The sequence below is a fragment of the Gymnogyps californianus genome, chromosome 11 (genome assembly GCF_018139145.2).
Source record: "Gymnogyps californianus isolate 813 chromosome 11, ASM1813914v2, whole genome shotgun sequence".
NCBI classification, from domain to species: domain Eukaryota; kingdom Metazoa; phylum Chordata; class Aves; order Accipitriformes; family Cathartidae; genus Gymnogyps; species Gymnogyps californianus.
The window spans coordinates 12,485,910-12,497,263 of record NC_059481.1 but is presented as its reverse complement, the minus strand read 5'-3'; the positions used below and the strand labels follow the sequence as shown (position 1 = coordinate 12,497,263).

The following is an 11,354-nucleotide window of genomic DNA, read 5'->3' as shown; positions in this document are numbered from 1 at the left end:
GGATCATCAGATCCATTTAAAATACAGAGCTGCAGTGTTCACCACAGCAACTTTTCTTCCTGTAGCAGGTTGTCTGGAGCTGACAGAAACATTCTCTTGCAGGTCTCAGAAATGTAGAAGAAATTTTGTAGGGTCATTTCTTCCATAACTGCAAGTACTCCATTTTAAAGCTGAGGGTATGGTGTAATGGTACACAAAGTAGTGCCACACACAGTCATTGTTATAGTAGAAGGAAAAGTATATATGTAGAACAATTAACACCACCCCAAAAATAGTGAAAAATAAATGACACATGTCCATCACATACATGCCAGACAGCATGGTAAACTCAATGTTCTAGGGCAGGATTTAAATTGGTAACAGTGTATAATTAAATAGGATAAAATTAACTTTCATCTGAAGGATAGTTATGTCCCTTAGAAAATTATTTTGCTCTGCAGTTGTCAAAGCAAGTGATTTTTTTTTTCCCTAGAGTTTACACAGTAAAACTTAATGTGTTGCATGAGTAGCATGATGCTGAATCTTGGGTGAGCATTTCTCCTTCACTGATGCATATTTTTACCAATAGGTGTTTCTAATTTATCCACTTACTTAATAGTAAAATATGAATATAAATTGAACTTAGTTTTTAAGCAAAGGCAAAGTTTTTTCCTTCATAAAATCTGTAGATAACATCTGCTAAAGCACATTGTTCGTATTTTGTTTCCTTACAGTGCTGTGATGTATAACGTAGTTTTTACTTTGAAAATTCCACTAAGATCTGGTGATGTGAAATTGAACTTAATAATACTGCACAGTAATTGGGACCCTTATCTACAGATCCAGGCACTTTAATTTGGATAGCCAATCTTGCAAGGTTCTTCTTCCTATGGGGACAGGGGACTGTGACAGCTATTTCAAGGTTCTCCTTCCCATGGGGACAGGGGACAGTGACAGCTATTTCAGCATGTTCCTTTCTCTGCCGTTTCCTGCCACCCTTGCTGTGGGAAGGAAAAACTACTCTCTTCTAAGGGAGGGGAAAAAAAGAGCTATGCGTAAACTTAGTATCGCTTAAGAAAAAAAAAGTCTTCTTGACTGTCTGTTGTAACTGATGTAACCTTTCCCATCCCAGCGATGTCTGTTGGGGAGGCATGTTTGGATTTTTCAAGAAGGAAATGGGAATACTGCAGTAAATTTTGTCCTATCCATCTAGTTCCCTTGTTTTATCTTTTTGTCGTGAAGGACTAATTGTAGTAGGACTAGTCCAACTAGTGAAGGACTATTAGTTTGAATAGTGAGGGCTAGCAATATGTTTTTAGACCAAAAAAGTGTCAGTCTACCTCTAATAAATTGTTGTGTGTTTTGGCATACTTTAGTTCTTACTCATGCATACAGTGCCTTAGCATCTGTGCTGTAGGCACATAATGAAGGTTTATATAATCCCTAAGGGATTCTACCCCTTTTCTGAGTTCTCATAATTCTTAACCTGGAAGATGAGAATTTTCTGCGGGGAAATACGGAGGAGCTGTGTTGTCATACAATTGCAGCACAAATTGCTAATAGTTGCTACAGCCCACTTAGTCCCTGGTAGATCTGGCTCTGGTGTCATTTTTACCTCCTCAGGAAAACTGAACAAGCAGTTGAAGGAAGAGGGTGAATGAATTTTTTTTCAAATAACATTATTGCACTGCAGGTTGTTCAAGAAGTGCTAAGCAGTCTCACTGCATTCTCCAATCTAAGTTCCAATCGTTAAATTTCTGCAGTTGTCATTAATTGTCAGAGCCATGCTTTTCACAACTTTTTTGATGGTTTTTATACACCTTTTGTTGCTGCTGGTACAAGACAAACTGGCACCTTAGCTAGTACCAGTAACACTGTTTGCAAAAGAACATTTTAATGGCTGTTGTAATCTTATGTAAGATTACAATAGTGACTAAGCTGTGTATATATAAACCCCTCTTCTAAGTTGCTGGCAGCTTATGCATTAAAACTGAACACCAGGCAAATGAAATCTGGGAGGATGTGGGTGCTATGTCTGCATGCATTTTAGATTTTTTTTTTTATTATTTATCAAACATACTTTGGAGGAATGCATTTTTTTCTTGTCTCAAAGTCCTTCTCTAATGGATTGGATCTGAAACCATGATGTAGTGAGGATTTAATTTTCCTTTCATTTTAAGTAGGCTTAGAAATATAGTGAACAAAAAAAAAAAACCAGAAAAAAGGCAAGGCAGCTGAAATGCACCTGGCAGAATAATATAATGAAGGTATTTGAATTGTAGTCTGTAAATAAACGCTGTGATTTTTGTAATTACTCAGAAGCTGTCAGCTGTAAAACATTATGTCTGTATTTGAAGATTGTATTTTCACATTTACGTTTTTTTTTGAGAGATGGTGAATTAATTTACTTGAGCAGGAACTGTGTATGTGTGGATTAAGAGTAAAATGACATCACTCTGGACAGTACCCCTTGCTTTCTCAAAAATACAGCAGTTATTTGAACTAAATTTCCATATATAGATGTTAATACTGGCTTTAAAAATAAAATTTTAGCTGTTACTGTATTATTTTCAAAGTGCTAAAAATATGTTTTAGAACCAGATTAGAGAACTAGGTAAAATACTACATTACAGCTAGTCATAGTTAAGTGTTAATTAAGATTTTGACAGAAAGGGTTATTGCTGCCTTAAATGCTTATAATGCCTTAAATCTGTGGAAAGGTAGATTGCAAACTGCGTCTGTGTTACAATAATTGCATATTTAGCACTAAATTTTAGATGTAATAACTGTAGGCATTACAGCAAGAGTAAAGGCTAATCCCTTCCTGGCCGTATTAAAGACTTGCAAGGCAGGATCTGTCCTGGTTGGCTCTATTGCCTCTTTGCAGCTGCTCTCCGTGGGATTGCTGGGCTCACTCTGGCTGCTGCCAGGTAGTAATTGCATGTTGCCATCAGAACTGTGATTCTCAGATTCATGGACTAGTTCCCAGCTCACTTTCCCACTTTGGTTGCAGTATGTTCCCTGTTGTGTCTGCCCTTAGCTGCCTGTGCACGATGCTGCATGTCATATCATCAGATACAAATGTTTATTTGCCAAGATACACTTGCTTTCTGTACGTGGCTTTTTCTATAATTATGCTGAAGATTTTAGTCCCAGTCCAGTAAAACTGTCATTTTGGAGTCAGCTTCATTCCTGCTGCCTCTTCCACTTGCTCACTGTGGCAGCCTCCAAACCTGCTAGTGCTGTTGCAGTCCGCATTCAGGCGGTGCTGCCATGGAGCTCAGCCTCAGCCTCCTTAGACCTCGGGGGGTGAAGGGGGTGTTACTGAGCAACGCTTATTTCATACTTCCATGCCACTGCGATTAAGCTTATACCTATGTTTAGCTTTCAGTAGAAGAAGCTGCCTTGATTTCAGTGAGACGTGCTTGATCACATCCTTACATGTTTTGTAGGACTTTATACCCACTAGTTGTAAATAGAGCCTATGTAAGTAGAGAGCGTGAGTAGCCACACACATGCTGTTAGATTTGCTTGTAATGCTGTGATTTTAATTCTGAATACAGTCATTACCAAGTACCTTTCCATACTGCTGAGATACTTTGATTTAGACTCCATTTTTTATTTTTGTGTCGACCTAGATTTTATTCTTCATTTGGACGGTGTCCTCCATTGTATTCAGGAAGGATATCTCCACTATCCAGCAGATGTAGCAATAAACCCAACAACTTACTAGCAAAATTGCAGTCAGCACCACTAGGTTCAAGCATAATTTTTGCTTCCAAACTATTCACTTATTTACTCCGTGTTGCAATAAAAAAGTAGCAATAATTGTTTACAAACTGCCAGGTTTGAGAACTGGACTCGTAGGACTGAATATTCAAAACCAGCTACTGCAATTACCAGTGTGTTTTTTAAATTTTTTTATGGCTTCCTTAAGGACTGTAACGCTGTTGAGTTCTCTTACACAACACTCGATCAAGATGACGATGATGTAACCAGATACCCTGGCATAGTTGTGATAGCTGGGGACAGAGGATCTAATATAACTGGTTCCAAGTGCTTTGATATGTTTTTCTTTTTGGTGATAACACAGAGTTAAATTTTATGGGAGACTTGAGTTCTTTTCACCAGAGTGGCCACTCAGGTCACCCAGCATGACTTTCTGTATTATGTATATTGTATAGATTTATGTAGATCTGATGTCTATTTAATCACTGCCCCATTTAGATCTTAGAAGTTCTTGTTATTGTTGTTTAAGTATGCATAACAGCCCTTTCAAGTGTGACCTTTCTGTTGGTATGTATCTTGGGAACAAAAGAAGGACTTCATAATGAACAGCCTTGCCATAATGAGTCATTATTTTTAAAAAATACAGCAACTATCTTAAGCAAATGTCATAATATATATTCCGTGGTCAGCACCAATTTGGACAAATTAAGCTGCATTCCACACTAAAATGCTGGTGTGCTAATACAAGAAGACAATTGTTCTAGTTGTTTCAGTGGGATTTTTTCACTGTTTTCTGTCCAGTCAGGCAAGTTCTCCCACATTACTTGGGAGATGAGAAGTCACTAGGTTTTAAATAAGTCAACCTAATTTTGCACGAATAAGCAAAACACATTCAACTATTGGGAATAAAATACATTTCACTCAGTAGAGATTTGTTGTTTGATTTATGGAGATTAAGTTTAGGTGGCTTATTTTATGTTTCGTAATTATTTATCTGTAGATTTACATCTCATATTTAAGTTCATCAATGACTGATGAAAATGCTGTTCCATTGCATCAGCTGAAAGCTCTTGATATAACCAGCTTAATCCCCAGTTTTACTTTTGTGACTTCTTGTGTTGAAATAACAAGTGTCATTGTGTAAAACCCCCTGGGAACATCATAACCTCAAATTAATCTGTGTTACTACCTTGAAGTGGCTTCCTCGGGTTATGAACACTTGTGTTAGTTCTGCTGGCCATTTAATCTCGTCAAGAAAAGTGTTGGGATGCAGAAGTGCATATAAAGCATACAACTGCTGCAGCTTCTCCAGTTAAGATGAGGGTTCGGTATCAATTACGGTGCTGCAGCAGCCGTCCTGTTCTCTTCATTTGTAGTAAAACACTGTCCTCACTGAAGTTAATAGAAATCCTATAGTTAAATTTAATTGGAATTACAACTCCACCCTTTCCCATATGATCCATGGGACCTATGATCTTGTTGGCTGCAACCCCATGAAAACTTAAGTCACAGAACATAAGTAATGTTGCAGACATCTAGACAAAAGTTACACTTAGATGGTGATCCTGTTGATGTGGATGGAATAGCACAGAAGGCAGTGACAGCCTGCACAAGTTCTTTGTTCGTGTCATCTGTTTGCAAGACGAGACCTTACAGTGCAATGTAATAGCCATCTTCATGATACCATGTTACAGATGAAGTTTGAATGGTGAAGGGCAACTTAAGAAAATACAAAGGGATTACATGGATTAATCCAAGAAGTAAAATTTTTATAAAGTAGAACAAATTGTTACATAGCATAATGAACATAAATCTGGAAAGATTAAATAGTTATAAAGGTTAAATCTAGGAAGCTCTAGCAAGATAGCTCTGTAGAGACATTTTTGGTAGTTTTATCTCTGTCAAATTCAGATACAGGCTTGCTTTTTCCCTTAACTCGGCCATTTATTCCTCACAAGAACCTCTATCAGGCAGAAACCTGCTTCTTGTATTAATACATTTTATAAATGTATTTTACCTGGAAGTACTCAAGAGTCCGCTCCAGAATATCCTTTGCGTATTTCTTTTACAAAGCTACTTAGTCTAGTTCCACTTTTTTTTTCCCCCCTTGTCATGATTTAGAAATGTTGATAAAACATTATCAAGTTGTAAATAAATCATGCTTGACTTCCAGCAAACCCAAGGCAACAGACATTAGCTTAGTGAAATGTAGGAACATTGCATATTGAACACGTGTATGGGAGCATACATTGTTATGCGACACTCGCTCGTACTCTCATTTCCTATCCTCCACAGTCTCAGGGGTGAACGTGGTCTCATGGACTTTGCTGGCACAATAATTAAACGCAAGTTAAAACCAGGGCAGCAAAATAAATAAAAGAAACATCACACAAGCTGTGCCATAAACCCACGTCTTAAAATTTCCCTCCTGTAATGGTAGTGACCTGGTCACTACACACACAGGCTGAGGGATTTCAGCTGCTGGGGCTGGGCCGGGTGCGTGGAAGGCCAGCGGCAGCACCAGGCCGCGGCTGGGCCTGGCCCATGAGCCGCTTCACAGCCCAGCCCTGCGCTCAAGACGCTTGTACGACATTTTTAGATTTCTGCCTCTAAATAAATCACAGGGTTTTTTTTTTTCTTCGATGTTCCAGATAATTTCAAGGACGCCGTCGGCCTGAGACTCCCCCGACAACCGCGTCTGAGGACACCGGGCCCCGCAATGCACCTGCCGCCCTCACACGCCGCAGGCGGAAGCGCCGCCTGCACGACGGCCTCGGGCAGAGGGAATAACACGGCCCCGCTCCCCATTTATTTTTGAAGATTTCTTTAATGTTTAAGTCACAGCCTCGCTTGTTTTCGGGTGGCCAAAACACGGCCCGGCGAGCCACGGGGAAGGGGACGCCCGCCACAACCCCCACCCGCGGCAGCAGGCGGTGAGTGCGCACTCGACCGCCGCTTGGGCGAAGGCGTTCTGCGCGGCTTGGGCCCGCCCGGCTTCCGTCCCAGATGATCCCTCCCCGCCGCCCTCGCCCCGCCGCCGTCCCCCCTCCCCTCCCCGCCCCCGGCCGTGGCGTAGCCGGGCTCGGTTTCCGTGATAGCTGCGAGCGGGGCCAGCGCCGCTCTGGGTGTGTGCGGGAGCCCGGTGGGGGAAGCGAGCGCCATGGAGGAGGCGGCGGCTTGGACTCTCCGCCGTCCTTATTAGAGCCGCCGCCCAGCGCAGCTGGAGCCATGGACAAAGCCGACAAGGTGCGAGGGGCGGGCTCGGCGCTGAGGAGACCGTAAACAGCTGCGGCAGGAGGGGGCTGCGACGCCCCGGCGCCGCGGTGAGGGAGGGGAGCGAGCGGCCGGGCGGGGAGAGGAGGGCAGCGCCCGGACGGCGGCCCAGCTCTGTCAGACCCGTGTCTGTCAGGCCCGTCCCGTCAGGCAGCGGCCGAGCGGAGGGGCAGGGCGCGGCCCGCGGCCTGCCGGGGCCGGCGGTGGCGGTGGCTCGGGGCGGGGGACGGGGACCGGTCGTGAGGGGGGGGCTGCCGTACCTCCCCACTGAAGAAGGGCCCCCAGGAGGCTTCAGACAGGGCGTTTTCAAGGCTGGAAGCGGGAGCTCGGCGTGTGCTTGCCGGGTTGGTAACGCGGCCGCCGTCCTCTCTCCCGGGGCGGGAGGCTGGGCGCTGGCCTCCTGCGAGAGGCGTCAGGCCGTGCCCGTCCCCAGCCCCGGCAGAGCATGGGCTTGGTCTGTCCGGGTGAACTGGAAAGCCGTGAGCATCTCCCTTTCGTATCGCAAAGGGACGTAAAGCTCCGTTTTGGCCTTCTCCCTCCTGTTCCTTCAGGCTTTGTTTCAAGCTTAGGGAATAATTGCAGTTAGTGACATTTAATTTGAACCTGCCTTGTCACTAGAAGAGACTTTTACCAGCTTCTTGAGAACTTTGCAATGTGAGAGATGTGTCACTCTTGTTGAAATACTGTAAATATTAGGTTCAGGTTGAAGTTTTCAGTGCTAGGACATAGCTGATGGTCTCAGCTGATTAGCTGAGTGGGAGAGAGTTGCGGTATAGCTCACTAATTCTACAAGTGGCTATTTCTTTTTCTTCAATATTGAACTTGGCTTTGTCAAGGTAATCAGTTTGCATTATTCTTAAGACCCTTCAGACTGTAGGTATAAAGAAGCTTAAGCTGGGACTTAAGAGTTCATATGATTTGTTACATATATGCAATAAAATGTTTCATCATCAGGAGGTAGTTCTAAAAGGTATATCTGAAATGAATGTTACCATCCATAACAACCTGATCTTACTTTTAAGGTTCTGTTTCAGCAGAATGTGTTGAAAATTCATGGATTACTGCTTTTTTTTTTTAGTTTTCAGCTTTGGCATCTCCAGGGGTTCTAATAGTAGAGTTAATCAATAAAATACGACAAGCTCCTGTAGCAAAGTAGATACTGAGTAATAATGCACTCTGTAAAGATTTTCATTTTGTACATATGTCTAAGGAAGTTAGCGAACAGTGTATCTTATTACAGTATGGCTTCCACTGTGTCTTTCTTACTAGGCTTTCTGGTGTTACAATGATTTTAAATTAACTTTTTTCATGCTTTTGTATTTACCTTCACGTAGAAAAACTGATATTATTCTGTAAAATTTACATTAGTCTAACCTGTTGTACTTTTTGCTTTAAAATCTTGGGCTTTGGTGTGGGTTTTTTTCCCCCCCTTTGGTTCATCTGTAATTAGTACTGCAGTACACTTGTGAAATATTTATTCCTTGTTGCTTGAGCTCTTCATTACCGGAGGTTCACACACATGCCCCTATCAAACCATTCTCTTTTTATTTGTTGGAAATAGCTCATGAAAACTGAGAATCATTGTGTTATTCACAGTGTAAAATGTTGACTCTGTGTGATTATCTTAACTAAGTGCAGTATTTCAGCTCGGAGATGCAGTTAAGTTCTTTGAAGCAGGAACGATCTTGTTTATTCTGTTTGCAGTATATCTAGTCCTGTTGGTTCCTTATCCACTAGTAAGGCTTCTAGGCAGACAAATAATTAATACCTGATGAGTTTCTGAAATGATTCAACTATCTCGTTGCTTTTATCTTCTCATTATACAGTAGCATCTTGATTAGGAGATCCCTAAATGCTTTGGGTTTGAACCTTTTGTGCTGTAAGAATTGCATGTAATCTCCTTTACCAGTGTAAGTGTTTGATAAGGTTGCATCAGTTTTGGGTGCTGTGCCATCTTTTCTTTGATTTGGGCTCCTTTCTGCACCTGTATTGCATGGCATCTGATAAATGAATATTAAAGCATGCAGATGTGTGTTAACAGTACTTATCCTCTTCTCCCCTTTCCCCCAGAATACCCTCTCAGCCACAGTATGGTAACTGTATATGCTGATAGGAATAACTACTGTGGAATTAGAATATGAGGGAGTAGGAGTATTGTGCTATGTTAAGGTATAGTATTTCAAGAGTAAAGGGGGATTGCAAATGCTTTTGATGGGGAACGTATTTGAGCAGAGTTTTGTGGTGTTGGCTTAGTAAATCAGTATGAGATGTCATGCACCAAGAACATTTGGACACCTAAATGACAAAAAGATGTCACTTGTAGATTGCCGTTCAGGTTTCTGTTACCTAAATTCTGGTATGACTTTGCTTGTTATAAAATGCTCAGTGATATTTTGGCAGCTGATGTAGAAGAAAACAGAATAAAGCTGTTTAAAAACAAATATTTTATGATAGGACATGTTGTGATTTTTGTAGTGGGTGTGGAAGTTTATTTCTGTCTACGCCAGAACCGAAGCTGTTCCCATTAAAAAGTGTATGGGTTTCAGCAGCTAAGCGTAGGTTATTTTCCTACAAGAGAGAAAACTCAGCACGTGACCTCTGGCACTCTTTCTATTGAAGCTGATTGTGGTAGAAAACTAAAGAGAAACAACTTCCCCTCTCAAAGGTATTGCTGCGCTTTGATTTTTCTAAGCGTCATATATTTGTCTTGCCCTATGATTAAGACATTTGGTTCCATTCGTGCAGTTGAGAAATCAGGTGAAGTTGCAAAATCAGTGACCTGTGTTTTGTATTAGTGTTGCTTAAAGACAGCCTGTTCTGCTTGCCTCTACTGTTCTTGACCGTTCAACAGTTGGTTTGATAATATGCTTGCCTTAGAAGTAGATCTAGATCAATGTTTTGTGCTCTTTATCCTGTCCAATTTCCTTCAGTGTTTCTTACCCATGGCAGAATTTTCAGCTGAGGCAAACTGGAAAAGGTCAGTTTTCCAGTGCTATACGTTTTGCATATGACTTTCTCTTGAACCTTGAAAGTGCAGAAGAATTTGGGTTTTGTGGGAGTTTTGTATTATCTTACTATAGAATATGTTCTCCAGTGAATTTAAATGTTATTGATATGATATGAACATCTTAACTTTTTCATCACAAATTTATTTATCATTGACTGGTTTGTGGAGATGAGGAAGCTGATTTACATGAATGGTTTGTATTAATGCTTTTAGTACATAGGCTACAAAGCATTCACATATTACTACTTCACATTGATAGTATGAGTTTAGAAGTTTGTATGTACTGTTAAATGCTGTAAACTAGATAAGTGAAGAGGATCCTGTTGGTAGGGTTTTTATCTTTGGACAAGCTTTGTAAATATTAAATTTTATTTTGCCCCCTTTTTTCTAGAATATTCTGGTCTTGAGTTTAAACATGCCAACTTGTCATGTTGTGCTACTTGCTTATTTTCTACATATACATTAAAAATGTTAATACTTGGCTTTGTTATATTCTGAGCATGGTACTTTCTTCTGTGAAAGGGAAGAGAATTATGCATGGTTCCCTTATGAGCTAAGGGAAAAGGGAAAGACTAACTTCATAGTGTATTTGCTTTAAGTATTGCATTGAAATTACTATGTTTAATCTAAGTAGGGAGGATTAAATTTTGTGCTTTGTTAAATGGCCTGCTGCTGGTGTTTCCAGTTGGACTGCATATTTACCGTTCCTGAAGTATCTGCCACTTAGAAGCAACTAATTATAGAAACAATGACTTTCATATTTGTAAAGTTTCTCTTAAAATAAATGTGACCTGTCTCACTACTAAAATGACTTAAATTGTGAAATCCAAAATTCAGAAGCAGGATTGCTTTTCTTAAAAAAAAAAAAAAAAAAAAAAAAAAATGTTTTGAGCTATGTTTTTATCTTACATTTGTGATGAGACTTCTTGTTTCCAGACTTCGAGACAGTAAAACAGCTGATTTTATTATAGCCCTCTGAAACATGGCATCTGTGTCTATTTTCTCACCCTGTAAATGGTAAGATTGATATCCAAGTGTTCCCTTCTAAGAGAGCAAGCTGACAGAGATCCTATTTAATGGAAAATGCTGAATGACATTAAGCTACAATGAACAAAAACTTTTCTAAGATTAAACATACAGTGCTATAACTATAGGACAAAGTTTACCAGTCTGTTCCTGCTTGTGTCATCTTCTGTCTTTGCAGCTGTTGATGACTACAGTAGCTTTTATATAGGAAACAAAGGATCGCTTCAGTATATATGCTGTCTTGAAAGAGTTGTAATTGTTAGACTGAAATATGTAATGAGCTACTGCGCAACATTTTGTAATTTGAAACTAGGGATATCTACAAAAGAGACTTCTGTAT

At 40.6% G+C, this 11,354-nt stretch overlaps 1 protein-coding gene across 2 annotated transcripts in view; it reads left to right on the top strand.

The window, feature by feature from the left end:
• The first annotated feature begins 6,894 nt into the window (after positions 1-6,894).
• SECISBP2L (SECIS binding protein 2 like) overlaps positions 6,895-11,354 on the top strand; it is a 32,087-nt gene continuing 27,627 nt past the window's right edge. For both annotated transcript variants that reach the window (XM_050902973.1, XM_050902971.1), the window contains exon 1: positions 6,895-6,954. In XM_050902973.1, the coding sequence (XP_050758930.1) occupies positions 6,937-6,954 (18 nt within the window). In that variant the 5' untranslated portion in view covers positions 6,895-6,936. The remainder of the gene's footprint in view (positions 6,955-11,354) is intronic.